The sequence below is a fragment of the Poecilia mexicana genome, unplaced genomic scaffold, assembly GCF_051168715.1.
Source record: "Poecilia mexicana isolate PSO_F unplaced genomic scaffold, ASM5116871v1 scaffold_1, whole genome shotgun sequence".
NCBI lineage: Eukaryota > Metazoa > Chordata > Actinopteri > Cyprinodontiformes > Poeciliidae > Poecilia > Poecilia mexicana.
The window spans coordinates 687,225-714,747 of NW_028263370.1; the positions used below are offsets into that span (position 1 = coordinate 687,225).

Here is a 27,523-nt window from a genome sequence, read left to right on the forward strand (position 1 = left end):
CATATGCTGTCATTACCATATGATTTTATTTAATCAGCAACATAGAATCATGACGTAGATCATCATACACTTGGTTATTAACAGTTGTATGGCATCCAGCTGCAGCCAGACCTACTTTAAATACACTTTGAAACCACGACAACGCATGTATATCTATCTAGTTATCATATTATGTCATATTATAAACAATTTAATGACTTATTTTCGTCATAACTTGTTGCATATGCTGAACTGACAACTCCACTGACGGTCGGACTTCTTAAGGCGCATGCGCTGGCATGGTACTCACTGCATGTATGCTAGGAACATAGAATCATGACGTAGATCTGTTATTAACAGATGTATGGCATCCTGACTTAGCGGTTAAGTGAGTTTTACACGGGTGTGTGTTGTAGCTGACTTCAGCTGCAGCCAGACCTGCTTTAAATACACTTTGCAACCATGACAACACATGTATATCTATATAGTTATCATTGAAAACAATTTAATGACTTATTTTCGTCATAACTTGCTGCATATGGTGAACTGACAACTCCTCTGACGGTCGGACTTCTTAATGCGCATGCGCAGGCATGGTACTCACTGCACGTATGCTATTCTGACAGTGTATGGTAATCTGATAGAACGGCTCTCAGTGAGTGACACTCCAGTCCTATCTAATAAATAAAGAGCCGTGGAGAAGAATCGACTGTTTCTGAATGTCACATCACTATATTGCAGACTTTTGGACATAGCGTTGTCCTATATATGCGACAAGTCAGTCAACATCTCCGCACAATAATTCAGGCAGTGAGTGACTTTTTTTCATCACAAATTCTTATGTGTCTCTGTACAGCTAGCTTTACTAACATCACGTTAACGGAGCTTACCTTCTTTGAGCTACTTTTCTAAGTGACGAAAATAGTTAGACGTTGTCTCCATCGTCTCTGAAAGCGAAGCGCTGCTGAGTTAGCTGTGGCCATCGGATCTCTTACTATTTATGCATGCAGCACTATTATATTACTGACGATTAGACAAACATTTTCTGCGCTGAGAGAAAACCACTGCGCATGTCCTGGAGCGCCGCGTGCGAGTGAAAGGTGGGGAGGGGAGGGGGAGGGGGAGAAACACGTAGTTGCTTGGATTTTAATTGGTGCATTTTGCATCCACTGAAAACAAAGATGTTAACAAATAAACTGGATAGTATGCTGCACGTTTAGTGATATTTTCACAGTTGCGGTCTCGACTGGTCTTGAAATAAAATGCCGAGTCCTCAGAGCCCGAGACCGAGACAAGACCGAGACCAAATGCAGTCGAGTCCGAGACAAGACCGAGACCATCAGAAAACGGTCTTAAGACCGGACTCGAGACCAAGACCGATCTCGAGTACCACAACACTGCATGCAAGTCTCTAGGAACACATACGCTTGGCACCTCATGCATAAGGTCTCATTTTCAGCATGGGTGAAAAAAGCAGAACAGAAAATTACAACAATAAATTATTGAAATACAGGTACATTTAAAAACATTTGAATGGTGCAAAAAAGTTCAGTATTTTGTCACACGTTTCAGAAAATGAAACTATAGTTTCATTACATGCAAAGTGATGTTTCAAGCTTTTATTCTTTGTTTTCGATTACTGTTTACAAATATTGTAAACCTAAAATTACGTTATTGTGAAAAAGTTATATATGTGTGTGTGTGTGTGTATATATATATATATATATATATATATATATCCTTGAAACTCATGGTGCCACACCCTAATCAGCTAATTAACTCAAAAGGTTTCCTGATCCTCTAAAGGTGCTTTTCCACTGGCAATTCGCTCCCTGTCCGGTTAATGTGCAGTTCGGTTCTACCCCAGGTAGTGAGCTTTTCCATTATGCAGTCTGTTCCTCACTATGAGTGCACAGACACTGTGGTTGACTCGCCTCTGGTTGACTTGCACCGACATTCAACAGAGAAGTCCAGTGTGAAGTTTCCATGGTCAGAGATGATGGGGTGCTGTGGCATCTGCTGGGTCTTATCAAGTCTACCAGGAAATATTCAGTCATAAATGCTTCTGCCACCATTACCAAAATTTGGTTCAGTGCCCATGGTGTTGCTGTGCTGGATTGGCCTGCCGTTTGTCCTGACCTGAACCCCATAGATAAAGAGTCTGTGGAGTATCGTCAAGAGGAAGATGAGAGACATCAGATCCAATAATGCAGATGTCCTAAAGGCAGCGATCAACCCCAACCCCTCATTCCACCTCAGACACAATGATCCACAGAGGTCAAAAGGAGCACTGAACATATATTTTAGAATCCTGACATTTCTTTTTAAAATATCCAGTTTTAACGATCGTATGTATTAATTCAAATGTTCTGAGATACTGAATTTTGGTCTGTAAGTCAGAATAATCATAATGTCGAGAAATATAGGCTTGAAATATTTCACACGTTTTGAATAACATGAGTCGTCCTTTCTGAAATGAGTGACAAAGCATATTGAACTTTTCAGGATATTCTAATGTTTTTGCCTATGTACTGCTCCTCTCTCAATCATTGGCTGTTTAGGAATGCAGATATGACAGTTCCACTTTTTCAAATGCTTTTATCTGAAGTGCTTAAAGATGGTATTATTATTATTATTGTTATTGTTGTTGTTGTTTTAGCTTTAGCCAAAAAACATCTTATTCCTTCTGTGGCATCTCCAGAAAAATAATATTTTGATAACCTTTAATAGTCGTGCTCAAAAAAGTTGATTGTGTTGTAATCTGTGTTTTTCTGTGTAGTTATTTTGAGATTTTCTGTTTAGTCCTGTTTCCCTCTGAGTCTCTGTCCTGTGTCTAGTTTCCTGATTACCCTCCTGGTGTATTTAAGTCCACCTGTTGTCTTTGTCTCTTGCCAGGTCCTCGTCTAATGTCATTCATTCGTCGTCTGTTTGCTCCCAGTGCTTTCTGTGATTTTGAATTTGTTTTCCTGATTCTTTATTAAAACCATCATTCACCATCATGACTACCTGGGTTCATCGGCGTCTTCCTCACCTCCAACCACCGCACATCATGACAGATTAAATCCCCTATCATTTGTATTATATACAGTTCTTTGTACTGTATATATGATGATCTTGTTTGGACATTTTGTGAGTTTTAAAATAGTCCACAGTTATTCTTAATGTTAAATATTGATTACGGTTAGTGTTTTAGAACCTAAATGGGAGCCTTTATTTATTCAGTGACTACATGTTTTCAGCTTTGAATGTGAAAACACTCTCAGTCATGAGATAGTTTTAGATCAAAATAGGGACTTTGTTGACATTTTTGGTCTCTCAACCTTAAGAATGTGGTTTAGGAAACCTTTTATAAACTGTTTTTTGTTTTTATTTTGGCTTTCCTAGTCTGGTATCAGGTTTTATAATCTGAAATATTTAACTTTTCGCAAAAGCTCAAGAAACCATTAAAGGGGCAAATGCTTTTTCTCAGCACTGTAAATGAGTCCATTGTTCATGCATTTTATTCTTTCTGACAAAATCCAGGTCATCGTCAAACATGCCCAAAGCTCATCACACCTCATATCTGTGTTCCTTTCTGTGGATCACACTTAGCTGCATGCCTACCATGTTAATAGATGGGAAGTGGTTGCCAGCAGCAGCTCTTTTAACACCTTCCACCCCCTGCTAAATGTTGAATAGCCGACCCTGATGCCCTGCTGTGCCTGACTTGTATCTTTTCATTATTACATCTTTAATTTTGAGATGACATTTTTTTTACCTCATGTGGTTTTAAGATAAATTTTCTTGCTCAAGTTTGTGAGTTGTAAAGCGGGGAGATGACGACCTAGAAAGAGCAGCTTCTGACAGATTTTCATTCTAGCTGTTCTTGTCAATGAATTCACACTGTGTACTGACGTGCATTTTTCAAGTAATAATAATTATTGCACCACAGATTATTATCTGAAAGATTCATGCTATTATTATTTATTTCACACAGATTTGAACAAAAGAACAAAGCCGAGATAACTTTACACTATGTGCACAGTTATTACACAAGTTGTAGTTTTGAGGATTCATTTTATTGTTGAGCAACTATGTTGCTCTCGGTCAAATAACCTCTCAAACCTGAATATTTAATGAAGAAAAAGTGAGAGATTTTGGCTTTTTAGGACAATATCTGTGTGTACAATGATTGGGCAACGAGTGTGCAGAATTATTATGCAACTGAATTAAAACTGAATATTTTCCCATCTTTCCATTAAAGTGAGAATAATAAACATAGAACTCAAAGTTGACAAAGGTTTCTGACATTTAAATATAAATCGGTGACCAACATAGCCACCCTTCTTTTCACTAAAAGTTATAAGCCTTCCATTCTGTCAGTTTGTTGATCTGTTGACGATCAATTTTTGTGCAGCTACAACCACAGCCTCCCAGACACTGTTCAGAGATGTGTTCTGTTTTCCTTCACTGTACATCTCACATTTAAGAAGGGCCCAGAAGTTCTAAATGGGGTTAAGGTCTGGTGAGGGCCACTCCATTATTCTTTCATCTTTAAGGCCTTTACTGGCTGGACACAGTGTTGTGGTACTCGAAGTTGGTCTTGGTCTTAAGACCGGTCTTAAGACCATTTTTTGATGGTCTCGGTCTCGTCTCGGACTCGACCGCATTTGGTCTCGGTCTTGTCTCCGTCTCGGGCGCTGAGGACTCGGCATTTTATTTCAAGACCAGTCAAGACCGCAACTGTGAAAATATCACTAAACGTACAGCATACTGTCCACTTTATTTGTTAACATCTTTGTTTTCAGTGGATGCAAAACGCACCAATTAAAATCCAAGCAACTACGTGTTTCTGTTACTCCCCCCACCCTCCCCACCTTTCACTCTCCCTCCTCCTCCCCTCCCCACCTTTCACTCGCGGGCGGCGCTCCAGGACATGCGCAGTGGTTTTCTCTCAGCGGCAGAAAATGTTTGTCTAATCGTCAGTAATATAATAGCGCTGCATAAATAGTAAGAAATCCGATGGCCACAGCTAACTCAGCAGCGCTTCGCTTTCACAGACGGTGGGGTCAACGTCTTTTTTTCGTCACTTAGAAAAGTAGCTCAAAGAAGGTAAGCTCCGTTAACGTGATGTTATCAAAGCTAGCTGTACAGAGACACATAAGCATTGTGATGAAATATGTTATCACTCACTGTGCTGAATTATTGTGCGGAGGTGTTGACTGACTTGTCGCATATATGGGACAACGCTATGTCCAAAAGTTTGCAATATAGTGAGGTGACATTCAGAAACAGTCGATTCTTCTCCACGGCTCTTTACTTATTAGATAGGACTGGAGTGTCACTCACTGAGAGCCGTTGTTCTATCAGATAGCCATACGCTGTCAGGATAGCATACATGCATTAAGCATTAAGAAATCCGACCGTCAGAGGAGTTGTCAGTTCACCATACGCAGCAAGTTATGATGAACTTAAGTTATTAAATTGTTTTCAATGATAACTATATAGATATACATGTGTTGTCATGGTTTCAAAGTGTATTTAAAGCAGGGTCTGGCTGCAGCTGGAGTCAGCTACAACACACGTAAAACTCACTTAACCGCTAAGTCAGGATGCCATACAACTGTTAATAACAAAGTGTATGACGATCTACGTCATGATTCTATGTTGTTGATTAAATGAAATCTTATGGTAATGACGTGTCTGACAGATATAGCCGGTGTTCTATGACATAGCCATACGCTGTCAGAATAGCATACATGCAGTGAGTACCATGCCAGTGCATGCACATTAAGTCCGACCGTCAGTGTAGTTGTCAGTATACGCAACAAGTTATGACGAAAATAAGTAATTAAATTGTTTATAATATGACATAATATGATAACTAGCTGGATATACATGCGTTGTCGTGGTTTCAAAGTGTGTTTAAAGCAGGTCTGGCTGCAGCTGGATGCCATACAACTGTTAATAACCAAGTGTATGATGATCTACGTCATGATTCTATGTTGCTGATTAAATAAAATCATATGGTAATGACAGCGTATGCATATCTGAGCTAAGCGTACGACTATCTGACAACGTATGCTGATCTGACAGAACACCGTGATCTGACCTGACAGAACACCCGTTCTTTGTTCTTGTAATGCTCTGTGTACACTGCATCATTATTTTATTTTATTATGTACGTTAATATTTAAATTAACAAATAACTAAAACACAAGAACGAAAGAGCACGCAGAGCATGCACTCTTTGATTGTTTTTGTTCAAAGTGGCAGCTGCAATGTCTGCCATGGTGTCAGACTACCTGGCTTCATGTACTGGGAGAGAGTGAGAACAGTCACTATGAGCGCCTTCTGTTTGGTTACTTCTTGCTTGTTGCTCCTTGGTCAGCGTTCATGGTTGAGCGTTATTTACCGTCAGGGCATTGCCTCAATTGCTATGTTTAATGGTGCAGACAGTGGTGGCTTTTTATATGAGCAATATGGGCAAATGCCCAGGGCGTTATGTTTTTAGGGATGGCACGAGACCATCACACTTTTTAGCACATAAATGGAATATTTAATATTAGTAAAATGTATTAAATATTTAATATCTAGGTGTTTTATGGTAATATGGATCTTTCAGATTATTTTGAGAAGCAATTTCGATCATATTTTACATCTTATTGTGTCATGTAGCGCGGGCCGCTGGTCTTGGTCTTGACTCGGTCTCGACTCCCCTCGGTCTTGGTCTTGACTTGGTCTTGGACCCCAAAAGTCTTGGTCTTGTCTCGGTCTCGATACACTCTGGTCTTGGTCTTGTCTTGGTCTCGGGTTAGGTGGTCTTGAACACAACACTGGCTGGACATATAGTGGAGTACTTTGATGCATGTAATGGAGCATTGCCTGCATAAAAATCATGGTATTCTTAAAACATGCAGATTTTTTTCCTGAACCACTGCTTGAACATAGTGTCTTCTAAAAACTGGCAGTAGGTTTGGGAGTTGATTTTGAGTCCATTTTTAACCCGAAAAGGTCCAACTAGCTCATCTTTAATAATACCAGCCGATACCAGTGCCCCACCTTACCGTCATCTGATGCAAAGTGGAGCTCTGTGCCCATTACTGATCCATCATGGGCTCATCATCCATCCGGTTTATCAAGAGTCACTCTCATCTCATCAGTCCATAAAACCTTAGAAAAATCCGTCTTCAGATCTCATTTTTGACCCATGTTGCCTGTGGAAAAGAAGCTGCCTAATGATTCTGCACACCTTGATGTTGATCTCCGTAGGCCCCACCCTCCCTCATTAAACAAATATACAGCAGCTGATATGTTTATATTCAATAAGCATTCAAGTCTATAGAGCTCAGAGTTGGAAAATATGCATAAAAATGTCATATATCTAAAACTTGCCTAATAATTGTGCACATAGTATATGGCTTGGTCTTCCCGTATCTATTTATCTACTATCCATGTCTTATTTTTGGCATCAAAGTATATGACATCCGTAATCAATTAAGATTGCTGGCAGCTTAGGATACATCCAACTTTATGTTTTTCTTTTATTAATGAATGTTTTTCCTCTCATTTTGCACAGGTGTTGTACCATGAGAAAGACTCAGACACTCCCCCTTGTGTTCAGGTGGTACAAGGAGACAGAAATCTAACACTGCTTCTGGGTTCCCTCCAAAAATATAAAATGTATGCACTGAAAGTGCTGGCGTTCACACAGGTTGGAGACGGCCCTCCCAGCAGCCCTGTCCTCCTCAGAACTAAAGAAGATGGTAGGAATTATAGGCCTGTGACCAGAAGTTTCTTCAGCACATCTCCTTCCTCTTCACAGCTCTTCCTGTCTTTTTTCTCCTTTGCACCTCAGCTGTCATCACAGACATATGTGGATACTTTCTCCTAATAATGTGTAGCTGCCAATGTAGAGACCTGATAACCATTACAGGCACTTTCACGATGCACACAAACACACACATGTCCAGAAAGGCTAACACAACATACACCCTCACACACACCAGCAATCATCCTCTGTCAAGCAGAGTCACGTTTGAAAAGTTTTTCTCATTTCAGGATAAAACAAAATGGCAAAGTCAATTCCCAGCAATGTATAATGAACCTCCATTCTGTCTGACACACACACACACGCGCGCACACGCACACATACACACACACACACACACACACACACACACACACACGCAGACACATAAACCAACAGCAGGCTTATGAATGTGTGTACACTCGAGCTGAAATGTATTTGTTGAGGTGGAACATGTACTTTTATCTGCAGCAGTGTCAAAGTGGGCACAAAGTTAAGGGGAAATTACTTTTTCTTATTTTGCCCTGTATAGTTTTTCTTTTAAGCATACAGTGCAGCTGAGAGTTGTGCGTATATTCATCATGGGATTTGCAACGTAGCATTTAAATTTATTCAGGAAGGAGTGTCCAAACTTTTTGTCATGTGGGCCAATGTTGTCAGTTCAACAAAACTTCTGGGCCAAATAAAAAAGAAAGAAATCTAAAATGAAACAAATAAAGTAGTCAGTTTTTTTGTTGTTTTTTGTAGTTTTTGTAGAAAAGGAAGAAAACTTCCTTTGTAGATCATAAACATAAAAAAGATTTTCAGGGTTTGCTATATTAAAAGAAAGGGATCTTGTATTCAAATTCTTTGGGGCTCAATATAACAAATTTATTCTCAGTAATAAGAACAGAATTTAGGGTCACTTTCTTTTAAAATGCTTGTTATATTTAGCCAAATTCAGAAAATTAAGTAAAAACTTGATTTTTGTGCAGCAAAGTCAGTAAAAACCTCTGGATAAACTGGGTTCTTATCATAAAAGCATGTTTATGAAACAGCACTTTGTTATACCTAACTTTTTCCATTAAGATAAAATGATGTTGACGCATACAAACTCTGTCAGACTGCCCCAAGGCAGCTGTGGCTACCCTGGGGCAGTAGCTTGCCACCATCAGTGTGTGAGTGTGTGTGTGAATGGGTGAATGACTGTAGTGTGAAGAGCCTGGGATCCTCTGGACGTGACAAAGCGCTATACAAGTACAAAGCCATTTACCACTTTCCATATATACATACTTCTCCACTAACACTTTAGAAATTGTCCTTCAACAAGTTGTAGGAAATCCCAGCTCTTCCTGTTTCCATGAGCAAGGTCCTGTAAGACCTCCAACTGGATAGGTGACCACTCTTTCGTTCACAATCGGCAGAGTTTATTTAAACTGGTTGTTTTCTCACCATTGACCTGGCTCTTAAGCTTAGTGTACAAGTTTAGCTGAGATTGAGGTTGTTGTAGAATCTTAATGCCAGTCTGCTTACCACCATGCTTGATAGTTGGGTTGACATTGGAGCTTTGGAGTTAGATGCCTTCAGTATATTTTTGTTACACGACTCGTTTACCTTGTAGTTATTCATTCTGCTGTTTTTTAACCTTTGTATTAATACACATTTATTCTGCTGCCAACAATCTTTCCTGTTTTTGTTTCCAGTCCCAGGTCCCCCAGTCCGTGTGATGTTTCCAGAGGTTCGACTGACATCGGTTCGGGTGGTCTGGCAGCCTCCTGCATTTCCCAACGGCATCATTTTAGGTAAAAAAAGAAAAGAAAAAATTTCCAGAGATGCTCACAAAATAACACAGAATCACATATCACTGTGCACCCCTACTTCAGGGGAAGTGGGCAAGTAAAAGTCATAAGATAACAAAGAGCGTGTTCAGTCTTCATCTTTCAGTTCACTCCACTAGTGAAGTTTGTGGGTGAATGCATGCTATAGTGCTCTGGTTTTTAAATTATGAAACCAGTATGTGTGAAAAGGGTTATTTGAGTTCCATTTCCAAAGTAGATGATGTATAGAATCACATATGACTGTTTTAGTATAAGTACATTTCACCGGATTTGTTGAGCTGCAGAGTTGGTGACACTAAAAAGAAGGCAAAAGAAAGGCAGGAAGGAGAAGTATAGAGATTAAAGGGGACGATAGAATGAGTGTGAATGCTGAGCAGGAAATGGAGGTATTTGTCCTCTCAGCAGGGAAGGGAGTTTAGCAGGATAGTTTGAGTGATGTGTGACTGCATTCTGTTGGAGGGGAGGACATTTAGTACGACACCTCCCTGTGACAGTGGGATGAGTGGGAGGGCAAATCCCTCTTTCTCCATCACACCGACAAACACAAACACACAATCCTGCTGTGTTCTTGTTGAGTGCATTGTGTGTGTGCCAATGCAGATAGAAACAACTGTTGTGCACTGGTTTCCTTCGTGTTTGTTTGACCGCCTCATTTCTCTGTGGGTTCTCAGGAAATGGTTAAAGCAGAAGGCAGATAAAAGACAAACAATGAAAAGAAAAGTTGTGGAGTCTGATTTGGAAAAATGCAGAACACCATCTATGTTCCCTGAGAATCTCTGTGGGAATGTTATACACAATTTCAAGTGGATATATCATTTTTTAAAATATGTTTTTACCCTTTCTATTCTAATTCAATACTACCCAGCAGTAAAACGGCAGATGATTGAGGCAGCATCATGATGTGGGGTGTTTTGTACTCATTTTAAGTGGCATTTCAGAATGAAGTGTGAAAAACATCAACTCAAAATTGATCAGCATATGAAACATCTTTCCTTACACCAAATAATTATATCTGTAATGCATATGATGCATATAAGATGTTTGAAAAGAGCTGCAAGTTTTTATAAAAATCAAAAAGGATAATGCAGGCAACAGCAAGAAGAATAATATAAGACTCAATCACTTTATACAACCAGGATTTGGCCTCATCTACCTCCAACGCTTCAATATCCTAAAAATATTTTGCCCAGAATAAAACCGTGCCCTGACCTAGATGATTAGATTTGACTGTTGATCTGGCTGCTATCCTATAGTCTTCCACATGCAGAACTCACATTAACATACAATCAGACTATCTGATGAGATTATCACTCACTCAACCAGATTAGGTGCCTCTGAGCAGAGTATTATCTTGACAGCCACACTGTGACCTAATCACATCAGCCTATTTGTGTGTTTCTGCACAGTGTGCAGGGGGACAGTGTGTAGGAAGGCTGTATTTGCTACCTATTACAATCCCAGTAATATAGGTCTTTGTGAGCGGCTGGTGGCCTGTGGAAAGCTTGGATGGGGATCACTGGTTAGTGTGTGGGTGCTTGTGATGTGGGGTGTGTTACCATTATTACATGACTTACTGCACTGGAGACTGAGAAACACACACATGCGGTGTACACCATGGGTCACTGCCAAGGATACAGACAGGAGGCTGTATGTTTATATAATGCCACTGGAAGCAAGTGTGTATGCGCGTGTGTGTGTGTGGGGGTGTGTGTGTGCGTGTGTGTGCGTGTGCGTGTGTGTGAAATTGCATGAAGCTGCGGTCCTGGAGTGGAGTTCAGTATCAAAAGCATGACTTTTGTGTCTTCAGTGGGAACAGGCTACATGTGTCAAAGAATTTCAAACTGAGAAAATAAAGCACCACACAGGTTTATTGGCACCCCTGACAAATACGTCCTGCAAAAATGCTTCCAGCCCGAGAACTTCTGTTCCATTTTGTCACCTTACATCCACTCACTTCAGTGTTGGAATTTTAAATTGCAGACCAACACAAAATAATGTGTAACTGTGAAGATAAGGGAACAGATTGATTACATATATACACTGCTCAAAAACTGAAGGACACACCTAAACAGAACAATATAACTCCCAGTCAGTCACACCTTTGTGGAATCAATGTCACCAGTTAGGTAGTAACACTTATTCACCTGCTGCTGTGCAAATGAAACACACAACAGGTGGAAATGAGAGGCAATTTGTCATGATGTGATGTGAATTCGGACCCAAATGCAGCAGGCGAGGAACCAGGAAGTAGGATGACGATGACTTTCATAGCGAATAGGCAGCTCATACAGTCCAAGGAATATGCAGTGCGGTAGAGCAGAGGCTAGGCTCGGCACTGGTAGCAACAGTACAGGAAAAAACTGACGAAGGGAGTTGACGCCGTCACAGGACTTAACCTGTTCAACTGAGACGACGAGACAACAGACCAAAGACAAGACAGGGTGACACGACTACGATCCGACAACAGACAAAGACAACAGGTGGACTTAAATACACAGGGAGTAATTAGGGAACTAGACACACCTGGGAAACAATTAGGGAGGAGACAGGACTCACAGGGAACAGGATCAAAATAAGACAGAGAAACCTAAACTAAACATACAGACAACTCAGAAAAATCTAAATCCTGACACAATTAGCAATACAGCCCCTATAAAGAGTGATTCTGCAGGTGGTGACCACAGATCATTTCTCTGTTCTTGTCCTTTCTGGTTGAAATTTTACTCACCTTTTCATTTTGTCAGTGTTGTCACGCATTAAAGCATCGTGTGGTATATTTTACAGCCCACTGAAATTGCTTAAGAAGTGCAACTAATCCTAGACCGAACATCAATGCGAGTGGTGGCAAGGATATTTGCTGTGTCTCTCAGCACAGTGTCCAGAGAATGGATTAGGAACCAGGAGACAGGCCAATAAATCAGGAGAGATGAATGGGGCCGTAGGAGGCCTACAACCCAGCAGCAGGATTGCTACCTCGTCCTTTGTGCAATGAGGAACAGCAGGTCCACTGCCAGGGGGGCCCTACAAAATGACCTCCAGCAGGCTACTAATGTGCATGTTTCTACTCAAACTGTCAGAAACAGACTCCATCAGGGTGGCATGAGGACCCAATATCCTCATATAGGGTGTGTCCTTACAGCCCAATACCATGCAGGACGATTGGCCTTTGCTAGAGAATACCAAGACCATGAATTTCTTCCTGTGCTCTAAACAGATGACAGCAGGTTCACACTGAGAAGATGTGACAAACTTGGAGTCTTGAGACACTGTGGAGAGTGTTACGCTGCCTGCAACATCCTCCAGCATGGTGGTGGGTCAGTCATGGTGTGGGGAGGCATTTCTTTAAATGGCCACACAGCCCTCCCTGTGTTAGTCAGAGATGTCCTAACTGCCATAAGGTACCGGGATGAAATCCTCAGACCCACTGTGAGACCGTATGCTGGTGTAGTGGGGACTGAATTCCTTCTGACAATACTAGGCATTATGTGGCTGAAGTGTGTCAGCACTTCCTGCCTGATGAGGGCACTGATTTTATGGACTGGCCTGCCCGTTCCCCTGACCTGAATCCAATTTAGGACATCTGGAACATCATGTTTTGGTCAATTCACTAACGCCACATCACAGCACAGACTTTTTCAAGAGCTAACTGATGCTCTAATCCATGTCTGGCAAGAGATCCCTCAGGAGAACATCCGCCGTCTCATCAGCAGTACGCCCAGGAGTTGTTGGGAGGAGACGAGTTCCAGAGGTCACACACACTACTGAGTGATAGGTACTTTTTCTCGAACCTATATAAAAAGACCACAGACAACGTATATGAATTTCATAGACAAAGCTTTTGCAAAAGGAGAACTCTCCATCAACAACTTCATCAGCCGTTCACAGAGAATTCTGATCTCCTTCCATGCGAGCCCCTGTTTTATTGTCCAAGCAGAACAGCCAAAAGGGGCAGTCAGGAAGAACAACAAAGGTCGTAAAACTTCTAACCTAAACAAACCAGCCAGGTGTGATATCTGATCTACGGTCTGAGCCCAGTTCAAATCTCGGTCAAACTATCAACAAAGAGGGAGGATAAACAAGAGACAAAATACGACTGCTCACAGGCAGTTAGGAGGTATTCTGGTTGATAAGAATTCAGGTCTGAGAAACACAGGGTTAACTGTTTCACATGAAGATGAAACAGACAGTCCTGACCTCCAGGTCAGTTCATACACACATAAGGAAGAGAACACTTTAAACTAAAAATCACAATAATACTGATGAACATTAGACTGAATATGAACTAAAGTAATAACAAAATGATAATACCAAAAAATCTCTATCACTGAGCCTCATTTAGAAATGTCTTAAGGAACATTCACTGACGCTGAACCAGCCTGTTATGTTATTTTCCACTTTAATATTGAGTGAATCCAAATCCAGTTCTCCATGGTGTAATAATTTTTGTTTATATTGATATTTTTTGTGTTATTTCCTTCTCAGTCAATTCCACTCTGTTAATAATAAAGATTTTAACTGACAATATTTAGGTAATTAAGATCTAGAATTAAGATTTACAATGTGTTATTTTAGTTTTCCCTTTATTTTTGTGAATTTTTAAAACACAGCAGTAGTTACAGTGGCATCTTCAAGTCACCAAATCTCTAAAAAAAACTATTGATTTTAAGTCTTTTTTTGAAAATTTTTACCCGTAAATTGAAAAAATAATTTGGAAAATAGCATGATAGCAGTGCTGTCATAATTTCATATTTAGACAATTTTAGTTCTTGTGGGTACAAACACAGAAATCAACACCAAATAATTATTTTTTTCTCTTTTCCTCCACTTTTCACTAGGCTACCAAATATCGTACTGCCTTTACAGCAGGGACCCTCTGCGGTGGACCACTGTGGAAGTGGGCTCCAATGCTCACCAGTTTACTGTCACAGGCCTCTCCTCTGAACACACCTACGTGTTTTGCCTCACAGCTCGCACTGCCGTGGGCTGGGGCGAGCGGCAGGAGGCCCTGGTAGTTACCACTGAACGCAGAGGTAAAGAACACATACTCTGAAGCAGTATCCGTATCAGCACTCTGGTTCATTTATTGAAGTTATTTGACTATTTTCTGAATTATGAATCAAACTTTCTGAGGTATCCGAGCAAGTGAAACCAACACTATCAGTAATAAAATCTGACCTGCCTCCCTGACAAAAGATCACCTCCTACAAATGATTAATTCAAGTTTTGAATCCTGGAGAGACAAAAAGAATCTTCTAAGAAGTTTCAAAGTCGAAGTTGTATTTATAAGGAAGGTGAGCAAGAGACAGAGGGGCAACAAATGTGAACTTTATCACAGGAAAGACGGAATACCACTCTACAGCTGAGCTTGGTCCAAAGGTACTTTTTAATGATAGCACCATTCTAGATACTCTGTCTGTACATGCCAGGTTCAGAGCCCAGCACACATAGTCTCACTGATGGAGCTCTGAACTGAAACAGGATTATAATGAATGCTATTAGCTGTTTCTGGGCTTTTATTTCTGCACTGAGTCAAAATATCAGCTGTGGGAAATAAAACAAAGCCACAGGGACATTTCTGCTGCTATGTTTGCAGTGAACAGTATGTGGTTGATGGTTTGCTGATGTTGTTGTTTGTAGTTTTTGCAAGATTTTAAAGAAAACAACTTAGTTTTCTGTGAAGATACAAAAGTGTGTTCTGTGTGTGTGCACATTCATGTGTGTATGTGCATGGATGCGTGTGTGTTCACTAAGGTAAGGCACAATTAGAACATCTCCATAAAATGTAATTTAATATGGTAAAAATCAGTGATTGAACTCATGTCAAAAGATCCAGTTCAAAAAATCAGCGTGTTTATTTTGTTTTGATGAAACAAAAAAGCGTTTACTGTTAACTATTAATGTTACTGCAGTTTTATTGTGCAGATATGTCATGTAGAATTTGTAACAAGTTTATAACAGTTATATTGAAGAATTGCAATGATACATCGATGAGTGACTGAGCAAATGGAGAAACAGCAACCTGTTTTTGAAAGTGGCGTTGAAAATATTTTTACTCCCCCACTTTTTGACAAAAATCTAATCACAACCTGATATAAGATAAATCTCTAAATGATATTTTATTTTTGTGTGTTTGTAATTAAATCTTAGTACAGTCTGTTTTAAAATGTGTCGAATGCCTGAAAAATTTATAAATTTTGCATCATTCTACTACTACATTTAAATCTCTTTAATTGTCCTCCCACCTGAAGTTCCAGACTGAAGTTTGCCAGTCAACAACCTAGATGAACACTACTACAGGTTTCCCTTGTTTAGAAGAATTTCCAATTGGAAATATTTCTCATCATAGTCTTTTTGACTGTGCTTTAAAACACAGCTGACTTGCTAAAGCTGTATGTTAGTTATTTACCACTGCAAATATTAGCTCGGCAATATATCTCTCAGAGGGAGAAACATAACATAGCATTCTCTATAATAAGCATGTTTCATTAAAACCTGAAATGTAATATTTGTTGATACCAAGTCAGTTAGGAACCTTACCGAGACCACTTCCTCCAAACAGTTTTAGTACAGATATTTTGTTCACATCTACACAGACAAACGACACCAAAGATATCATAGTTTATTTTAAACAGACTACACATATTAGCTGCAGAAAATAACCTGTGAAGATACTTTCAGTAATCAGTTTGACTAAAGATAAACACATGGATGAGTTTGTCTAGATCTTGCTGGGACATTAGTCCTTTGACCTAGAAATGTTCTTTAGGTGATAGGAGGCCGACTTTGTAACTGTCTTTATGTGGCTCTGAATGTTCAGGTCAGAGTCCATCACTACTCCCAGATTTCATGTCTGATTTCTAGTTTCTAGCTGTAATAACTGAAGCTGTTTGCTGACTCTAGATTGTTCAACAAAGATAATTCCTTTGTTTTGTTTCTATTCGGTTGGAGAAAATTATGGCACATCCACACCGATGTTTTTCAGACCATTTGCTCAGTTCTTGAATGGGTCCATAATGACTTGTTGACAGTATAATGTAGAGCTGTGAATCATTTACATACCTATCGTAACTTATTTTGCCAGTACATAAAAGACTGTACAATAATTCAAGTTTTAGAAGTGTCTAAAGTGCAACATAGGCTGCAGGGCGACAGACTTAGTAGCATTGTTTCCAAGAAGGTCCTAGGTTTAAATGCTGGCCAAGGGTCTTTCTGCATGGAGTTTGAAAGTTGTCCCCAGAGTACTGAGACATATGCAGGTACTCAGGCCTCCTCCCACATTCCAAAATTCTAAGTTAGATTAGTATTTGTTTAAATTATTTCAAGTTATCAGTTGGTGCATGGTTTCCCATCCTGCATATCTTTTTTTTGCCTTATGATGAAATGCTGACCTCTGGCCCAATGCCTGCTGGAGACAGACAGACAGATAGGCAGACAGACAGACAGACACAAGGCATGATTAGAACATCTACAGAAACTGAAATTTAATATGATCAATGGCAGTGATTGTATATTGAGTGATGACGAAAAGATCCAATTTACAAAAATAAGCGTGTGATGGATGTTTTCTGCATCCTTACACAGAATTATGTATTTAACATCACAGCTTATGTAATATATTCACAGAAATTGAGGTCAGAGAAAGAACAGCAAGTGAAATCTGCAGAAATGAAACTCAGGTTTTTAGCTCCTCAGCAACAAGCAGTTTGTAGATGAACATACATGTGCCATTGTTACAGGCCACTAAAAGTTATCACAAATGAAAATATGACCTTTTAAGAGTAGAGGAGAATTTAAGAAGTACAGAACAAGACAAAATGACATTTATAGACTCCTGTGGACAGAATTGTGAATTATTTAGCCCACCAGATACCAGGTCTCCTGTAGAGTTGCATTGAGAGTTAGAAATGTAAAAAATCTAACCTGGGGAGTCTGAACAACTCCAAATTAATTTCTCTCTTGCTTAAGAGGGGATTATGTGTCTCTCTTGCCAACAGTCTTGCTGCTTCCATTACTTTCTTTGTTATTAAAAATTAAAGTGAAAAGAAAAAACAGACATGGAACCACATCAGTATGCTATCTCTTATTTTGTAAACCACAGTAATTATTTCTCATCAACACTTCTGTCATTATTTTGCAATTATGGCAATTATGATTTTAGGGCAGAAAACATGCTGTTATTCCCAGTAACATTTCATCTAATCTTGGCACTCGGTGGTCTCATGGCAAAGTGTAAACAAAAACAGTAAGATGATTTCTGAAAAACACAGACTTAAAAAAGAGTATGACAGCCTGTTCCTGTGGTGAGATATATGATGTTTATCTCTGACTGTTATTCTCCTGCTGTTCAGTTTCTAAAAACCTGAGACTGAAAATATTTTCACTTTGCCAAAAAATGACCGCTGACAGCCTGAAAGTCAGAAGAGATTCTTTCTGTAACTTACAAGTAAAAGTAGTAAATAAAGCAGTTTGTTTTAATTCAGAAGTTATTAAACAGAACATAAACCTGCTTCAGTATATGTTATTTGTTTTATCAGAAAGTTTATACATCTTTGCATTTTCTCTAGTTTATCAAATAACTTTTTCAATAACTTTCAGCAAAGAGACTTTAAGACAATCCATTTCTGATCCTCCTGCCAGTTCAGCAGCACAGTCTCTGTCAAGCTAGGTCTAACAAAAACCAACAAAACCATCTAAATACAACAGTTTAAAGAAAGTTTGTAAATTTTTGAAATCATGATAATATTTTAAAAGATACTATTATATGTAGTTCATTTTAATTGGACATACAATGTAACATTCAATGTATCATTATCAGGATTTCTTGATAATAGGATATAGTCATTCTCTGTTCTACTTCAGTCACAGAATGGCTTCTTCCTGTACTGAGAAAAACAGAAAAGTCAAATAGACATTTCTGTAGGACGATCCCAAGGAAAGCAAATAAATTCCATGTAATAAAAAAAAAACCGAGTTGTATGTGAATATGATGCCACATACATTTGGCAGGGAGCTGTAATTCTTCCCACAGAGCTTAATTAGCGTGGTATTTGTCTTTTCAGGCTGATCACCAACAAGGCAACGGACAGAATAAAAAGTTCTGCTTAATCTCTGCCTCTGTTTTCTTCGCTTGTCCTCCCATTTTCACTGCAGCAGAAGTACTCATGATGACAGAGCCCCACTTGTTCTCACAATTATGAGTTTATTATCAGACAAAATCTTAACTGTGAATCAGAACAAAAGGACAACCGGCATTCAGAAGAAGATGGTATCAGAAAGGTGGTAGACAATAGTCCAATTCTGATGGGACTGGAGAACGGTGCTGTGTGGGGGAAAGAAGAAGACAAACACATTTGAGCCAAATTACTTGTGATAAGGCTTAGTGAAGGAGACTGAGCACTGTGTAGCTGTCAACATGTGTTAGACTGTGATCAGTTTATTTCCACAAAGTAAATATAGATTAATTAAACTTTAGAGACCATCAATAATGTTTTTATTTCTAGACTCAATCGATAGGTCGATGCCCCCCGAAATGAGACAGTTGAGCCTGCAGGTGTGTTTCTACTCGTGTGTTGAGGTCAACTCATCACTTAACATGGCTGTACAGAGATGGCAACTCTGAGAGCCATCATCTTGTAATTGAATACCAAGGACAAAAACACACGCACACATGTTTGCGTGGCTATTTTTGTGGGGACTTTCCATTGATTTCTATTCATTTCTACAGTCTAAACCTTAACCTTGTACTAACCCTTAACCTTACCTTACCCTATCACTTACCCTACCTTAACACTAACCCTGAACATTACATACCTAACAGTAACCAAAACTCAATTCACACCCTAGTCCTAAATCTAACCCCTGACCCAAAAACAATATTTCCCCTTGTGGGGACCCAACAAGGAGCAGTGGGTCCGCACAACGTAGTATGTGTCAAGGAACATGGTCCCCACAAGGTGTTAGAAACATACGCATACACATGCACACACACACTGGCAACATGCTGAGAAATGGTTTTTGTTGATGCTGAAGTAATTAAATGTGGTGGTTCACATAAACCTTTATCCACTGTAGCACACACTGATAGACATATAAAGCTTCTTGTGAAAGTATTCACACCCCATGAACATTTTCACTGTTCAAACACAAACTTCACTATATATTCTTAGGATTTTATGTGATTGTTTATATAAATTAGAGCTTAGATATGAATTGGGAGGAAAGTATTTATTGTTTTCTTAAATTTCTTACAAATAAAATTCCCAGGTCAGTCCTATGTAAAGCTTTCTTTTCTGCAGTTACACCTGCCAGATATGAGGAAAATGGCCATAACCTGAAATTGTTGTTTATTGGCTTCTTTGTTTAAATAGCTCTAGCTCAGTCAGCAGGAATGGAGGGCATATTTTAGGTTATCTAGATTGAGACCTGAGCTGTATGTAACAGTTTCTTTATTTTCCTAGAATATTTTTGGATTTACCAGAATGCAGTTTTAACTCTATGTTCCTATCAAATTAATAGAAAACTCATCTTTAAGGCATGATGCTGCCACCACTTTTTTTACTAGTAAAACATTTTTTGTTTTACTAGCAAACAAAAAATACAAATAAAATAATCTTTTAAATAGTTTTAAATAGTTAATTTGACAAGATGTGAAAAATATCAAAGTTGGTTGCAAATGTTTGTAGAGCACTGCAACCCACATACAGAGGTCAAGGCTATTCGAAGAACAAACTACGGGGATAAACCTCCTTCCCCTTGTAAGAAAAACAATGAAGTAATAGATTAGAAGAGTTTACAGGCACATCTAAACAGTTTAGCAAAAATTTAAAAACAGATTAGTAAATACAATGCAAAACTGAATTTAATCGGAAAGAGGGACTCTGAAGCATTGAGCAACAGTTCAGCCTGTAAGATGCTTCTGATGATGCTATGTTCTTGGTTACCCATGATTGTATAAGTTATGCCATAATCATAAAGGTAAATTTATATTGTAGATATTCTAATATTCTTTGTTTCTAAGAAACACAAGTTTGGATTTTCATTCACTGAGGCATTACTATCAAAGTTTCCAGAATTGGCGTCTGAAATATATGACTTTGTTTGTAATGAATCTAATTTATATATAGTATATTAATTTTACTAAGTTCTTGAAATAAATCAACTTTTTAATTATTGTCATGAAGCTTCATAAAAGTTCTGAAAGCCAATTATATATAGAAAATTCTATAGGTACTGTTTATTGCTATGTAGCCATTTTATGTCAATTGTTATTATTTAATATAATGGGAAATGCGGAGGTTTTTCCCCAATTAAAAGGCTTTATGGCATTTCATTTTTAAAAACTGTAAATTTGCTCCATGTTTATATTCTCAGGTCAGTAACCACAAACTAGGTAGTAAGAGCTGATACAAATTAACACTTTGACTGCCATTAACTGGTACTCACAAAGGGTGACTTCCTCAAATAAAAATAATTACGAAGAAAATTCCAGATTAAAAACCTGTCCGGACAATTTGCTATGGTTAAAATACTTTCAAATATCTACATTTTCCTAAAATGTTGCAAAAATGCATTGAAGGGAACATATTTATGACTATTTCTCATTTTTACTACTTCTCCATGCCCCTCATTTCTCTGCATCCCTTCCACACCTCACTTGCAGAACGCCCCCAACCACCCAGGAAGCTTTCTGTTCCTCAGGGTGAGGTGGAGGCTCGCCGACTCCGTGTCTACTGGGTAATTGGTGGCTCAGGCTCCTCTCCTCTGAGGTACTTCACTTTGCAGCTGAAGGAGCTGCCGAATGGGCCCTGGAAGACCCACACAGCTGACGTCCCACACAATGTGACCTCCTGGACAGTTGACAGGTACGCGTAAATACAGAGACATACTTGTTAGATGAAGCAGCAAAAATAAAAATTTCAGCATGTTTGCCTACTAAAGTCAATTGTCACTCTTTGTCTTTCACTAGGAAGTGTGAATCAGATCATTAGATGCTGATGGCTTCAAATTGATCATTTTTATATAGAAACAAAATCGGTAACACTTTATTTGAAGGGGGGTGAATAAGACTGACATGACACTTTCATTAACATGACATAACACCTGTCATGAACATGAATAAGCCTACATGAATATTTATGACTGTTGTCATAAAGCATCATTCGGTAAATTATGACACTTTTAATACAAAGTTGACATTATTCAAAATGTCTTTGTTATGACAACTTGACATTAACCAAGAAATCATTACTGTTTAAACTTTACCTTTAATAACATAAAGTTACCTAATTTTTAAAGTGCAATCAGTAATACTTTTATATCAAATTTATATCAGTAATGATTTCTTGGTTAATGTCAAGTTGTCATAACAACGGCATTTTGAATAATGTCAACTTTGTATTAAAAGTGTCATAATTTACCGAATGACGCTTTATGACAACAGTCATAAATATTCATGAAGGCTTATTTATGTTCATGAGAGGTGTTATGTCATGTTTATGAAAGTGTCATGACCGTCTTATTCACCCCCCTTCAAATAAAGTGTTACCACAAAATCTAAATCCACTGTGTTATCTTGTCTGGGGTGGGCCTATTTCAGTGCTAACCTGATAGTAACACTGAATACTGTAATATAATAAGTAATTGTTTTTTTTAACTCATATTTTAAATTAAACACTTTTTACCAAAAAAATAAATTAGATTCTGCAAGGAAAGTTACTGTTGTACTGAACATTGCAATGTATTTAAATGTAATTACACAGTAAATTATTCAAATTACAAATACTGTCGCTCTGGTCTTTGACTGGGCCATTCTAAAATAAGTATATGCTTTCATCTAAACCAGTGATTCCCAAAAATCGGGGTCAGGATCTGACTTCGGGCCATTTATCAAGTGTGGGCCTTAAGATCCTCTTCAGAAACTGAAACTGAATTACAGAAATTATAAACAGTAAGGCATATTTATGGTGTAAATGGAACAGAAACAAGCAGAAACAGCTGATAGACTGGCTGTTAATGCTGTTTCTTTTATCATTGTCACCCTGTAATGTTGTTGTGCAGTCATAAGTCTGTTCTGTTATTTTATCGTCGCTCAGAAGCCACTCCAGTCTAGCCCTGCTTGCAAGCATAGGGTTAGTGTCTTGCTGGAGGCAAATCAATGTCCCAAGATTTTCTTCCAGGACTGCCATGGATTTAGTTCCATTCAGTCTCCAATCTGAGCAGCTGTAGTGTTGTCACGGCGCCTCATGGCGCCACACAGCACCATACGGTGCCACACGGCTCAGTGGTAGGGCAGGCCCACCAAGTGCAGAGACTACAGATGTCTCCAGTTCCATTCCCGGCCTATACCTTCTCCTTCTCTTTCTGCTATTCTTCCTGTCCAGGTGCTTATCATAATGCCATTGTGCTGCAAAAACCTTTAAGAAAACCAGCATCCCCACAGCATGACACTCCTACCAATGTACTTCACTAGTTGGGACAGTGTGTTCAGGGGGTTCAGTTCTGAAGAGTACATTTTCCACCATGCATACATTTTGTTCCTACCTGACCAGATAATGTTGGATCTGTCAACATGATTTGGGCTTTTTGTCAGAACTCATCCATGCAGCCCATGTGGGTAACTGGTAGTTGTCCTGCTCTCAGATTGAATTTTGTTTTATAACTGTTTAAACTTTTCCACAACCCTTCCCCTAACCTGTCTGCTGTGCTGCAATTTCTTTCCTTTGGCTCTCTAACAAATCTCTAAACCCGTCACAGAACACCTGTATAAACCTAGACAGAGAAGAGACTTGTAAAGACTTCTGGTCACAAACAAACTGTCATGATATTCTAGAACATTAATTTTCACAGTAGGGAGACTCTATTTACATTTTTAATCAAGTTAGTGCAGGACCTATAATTAATTAATAGCATTTAATCGAAAAGCACATATCATCCTAATGAGCAATATTCTACACCCAAAAACCCTTTTTACTTCAAAATCATTAAACAAATAGGGCTGTGAGCTCAACAATAAAGATATTTGTTTTTAATCTGTTTTTCAGATTCTTCAACCATCAGAGTGGTGCAAAGTAGCCCTGATCATTCATAGAGCTTCTTTGAATAAATCGTTTTTAAAAATAAGGACTAATGATACTTTTGATGTTTTGGGAACATCTATGCTAACTACTGTTTGTTTGTTGGCGATGTGTTGCACTGAGATAGATATTTAATTTGAGGTAGAGCGTTTTAGTCTTGAATAACTTTGTTGACAGTTCAGCTCCTTTTTGCACAACTTGAACACAGCACTAATATTTTCCAGCATCACATCAGATCATTTCTTGAAGAAACATTTGTTTATTTACAGAAAATTATAAAAATATATCCTTCAAAGAATGAGGCAACAGTTGTGGTAAAATGATCATGACTACTCCATAAACAGGGAGGAACTCAGTCACCTATCACCTGAGCACTGAAGGAACTGCTCTAACTTTCTTACATCCCTTTTCCATATGTCTCTGTCCACTCCTGAGCTTTCAAGCTTGACTGTGTCTTCTGTCCATTCTTTCTTAAGAACAGCTTTTGCCTTTTCATGTGTCACCCCTCTTGTTGTCCCCGTCTCCTTCCCTTTCTTCCTCCATCTATCAACAGCCCCAGCTTTCAGAAACTATCAGCTAGGCATTTTTTCCTTCAAGCATCACCCCTGCTCTGCCAGTTGAAGGGGACTTCAGCACTTTTGTCTCTTCCATTTCCCATCCCCGTCTTCCTGCTCTCTATGATAGTGTCATTAAGGCAGCGGCCAACATCGGTCAGACTCTAACTTTGTCGACAAAGCCTAAGAAGCGGGGCTGTGATGACTTTTTACCAGTGTTGGGAGTGTGCTTTGTGACTGTTTAAGCGTTCTTCTTCTCGAGTGATCACAGAGCTGTTTGAGATGCTAGAGTGAGCTCTCTCTGCTTCGACCTACCTCAGGGACAGACTGTCTACTATCACTGTGGAGCCGCTGTTGTTGTTTTGATGCTATTTCTGAGATCTTGCACAAAGAATGGAGGAATTAACTCGCATTTCTACGTGCTCACTCATGCTTACTTTTCATGAGTATTAATTGTTGTTTCCACAAAACTCTAGAAGCAAAACATCATGCCCCCGCGGCTTATCTGCACAGGCACACTTTTCACACATACATCTTCAAACATTGTCCTTAACATCCTCCCAGCGCTGTTGGCACCCAACCTAGTTTAGGCTTAGTGTCTTTGATGTTCTATTCCTTTATTGTACACAAATCTGCAGGGCGTTTTCTGGTCCCTCATTGAGCCAAGCTGATAATTATATACGAGGACATTTCTCTCCTGTTGCTTCCTGCTGAATTCCTGGCTGATCTTCTGTAATCCCCTGGGTGCTCTGTAAACAAGTGCTGGAGAAAGACCATGCAGGAAGATGTTTGAGCTGACTAACTTTGAATTACTTGTTTTACTTGTGTTCATAATGTGTGGGAGGACTTAAAATGTGACAGGTGGTTTTTTACTTTCATGGAAGGCTCTAATTCATTTTATTCAGTGGGTTCAATAACATTTCTGATATCCAAATGTAAATATTCAGGATATATTTTTTCTACCTCTTGGCATCATATGTTGCATAAACTGATATAAACAGGTGTTATCAGCTATGCAGATGCAATTTGTGCCCAAATCTTCTATTTTACTTTTCAAATTAATAATATCAAAGCAAAATTATGTTTTCACATCAAATTAACTATAAACTGCAGAGGTGCTAAGTTTCAACCCAAGACTGCTTAAATAGAGTGGCCCAGGGCATAACATTTTCCAAAAAGTAACATTAATTAAAAATGGTTTAAAAAGTTGCAACAATAAAGCTTTTCAGTTGTGTCTGTTGTGAACTGTCATTCATTTTTCATGAACAGAGGCAACTTTTCACTCCAGGACTGTTTTACTGAAATGAACTCAAGAACATGTAATGCTGACACTCAAAGAACTTTAATTAGCAATTAGCACATGGAATAACTTAGCTTTTCTAACCATGGCAGCTTTCTCCCTGTATACATGTAGTTGTAAGACAACAGGGCAACTCATGAATAACTTCTAACATTCTGCTAAGACTGCTACATATTCTACATATATGCAGATTGAAAAATCAAAGCAATAAAAAAAATAAACTTTCTGTGATCAAAATAGCTTTCCTGTTGGACTGAGGTGGATCGCTCCTTCAAATTGGTATGAAAAATTGGCTTCACAAACATCTCTGTCTTCTGAACCGCTGAAGATAAAAGCAAGTCTCTCTCAACAAAATTGACTTGGATGTTAGAAAGTGATGTGTTTTTACATAAACAGTAAAATGTTAAAGTAAACCAAATCATATAATTTCAATATTTTATGATTTGCTACTGCTTTATGTCACTCTGATAACAAGGGCCTCTAGAGTTAGGCATTTTAAAATTGGCTGATATATATTATTATTCCGGGCTCATAATATCCTTCACCTTGAACAGAGGAGAAATGCAGATGTTGTTTGAATATAGCAATAAAAACACTTTGACACTGGAGACTGTGAGGAAAGGTGAAGGCTTATTGTAATTCAAGCACTAGTGTGGTTTTCTAAGGCCACTGAAAGAGCAAAACATGTCTGAAAAAAGGTGAGAAGGTTATTTCAGAAAAATATTTATCCTAAGCTGTTCAAAGTACACAGTACTGTTTTAAGTGTTTGTTTGGTTTTGGTAAGCAGTTCAATTCCTCTTTATGACTTGAAGAAATGCCTTCAAGGATTAGGCAAATAATTTCCAGCAAAATTAAAAGACTGGCAATAAATTATGGAAGAGTATGTATTTTTTATGCATAAATGGTATCTTACACATTTTATTTGATCTCTTGTTTTTAGAAGCTCAGAGTATCTCATGTTGGGAAATTTGCCTACAAGACACAGCAAACTTTAATCACATACTGCACCCTCCACATTTACTGGCATTCATCATAGAGATAAATAAATTCCCTTGTTACTTATTTTCATTAGCATTGAATTGTAGTCCACACATTAAGTACAGACAAGAGCCCAGGAATAATAATTATTATTATATATTTTTTAAGAAGGCGCAGGGACAGATTCTGTAAAATAAATGCAACTGAAATCTGTTTGAGGAGTATTTTGCTTTTTAATCAGAGTATTGAGGAACATTTTATCCATTACATCTGGTTTCCCTAGGGGATAGAAATAATGTAAAACAGAGGCTACGTTTTCTTCACCACTCTTCAAATTGTGTTATTATAAGTCATGAAATGACTACAAGAAATTTTATTAAATCCTAAACTTGCACACATCTACAGTCAGGGCAATAAGTTCAACTAGGCTTTTCCAACTCCAGTCCTCAAGTTCCCCTGTAGCAAGTTTTACGGAAGCTAGCCATTCATTGATTCAAGTGGGCTGGAGCAGGGATGCAGGACAGAGACTGAGTTATACAAACCAAAATAACTGGAACGGTGACACACAGGACTTTCCAAGACCTAGAAAGGTGTGTAATGATACACTGAGCTTACAATAAACAAGACAAGATTTGGATTTAACAAATTATTTTAGGGGAAAATACAGAAGTCTGTTTTATATTTTTCGCAAATGGAATAAATGGGGAGTTGTGTAATATATAAGGAAATCGTCATTACAATAACAACTCCAAAGAAATGCTTGGATGCTGAAGTTGGTGTTTCAGGTATTATAGTTTCATGCTAATTTTATTTATATGATATTTATGTTTTGTTTATTTATATTATAAATATTGGTTTTATTTAAAATGCTGAAATTCACTATTTCAGCATTTAATAAGTGATGGAGGCTTATTGTAATGTAAACTATTGTGTTGACTACATAACTTGCAATAAATCCTTTTTTGTCTTAGCCATGTTTCAAATTCTTCCTTTAGCATTTTCTCTACACAGTAATCTGTTTCAAGTGAGATTTA

The 27,523-nt window shown here is 38.5% G+C and overlaps 1 protein-coding gene across 1 annotated transcript in view; it reads left to right on the forward strand.

Moving 5' to 3' along the window:
- The window catches only part of LOC106911105 (protein sidekick-1-like), a 67,012-nt gene that overhangs the window by 10,589 nt on the left and 28,900 nt on the right, over positions 1-27,523 (forward strand). The window contains exons 7-10 of the mRNA XM_088007213.1: positions 7,538-7,724; positions 9,451-9,549; positions 14,421-14,615; positions 21,245-21,446. Coding sequence (XP_087863339.1) covers positions 7,538-7,724; positions 9,451-9,549; positions 14,421-14,615; positions 21,245-21,446 — 683 coding nt within the window. The remainder of the gene's footprint in view (positions 1-7,537; positions 7,725-9,450; positions 9,550-14,420; positions 14,616-21,244; positions 21,447-27,523) is intronic.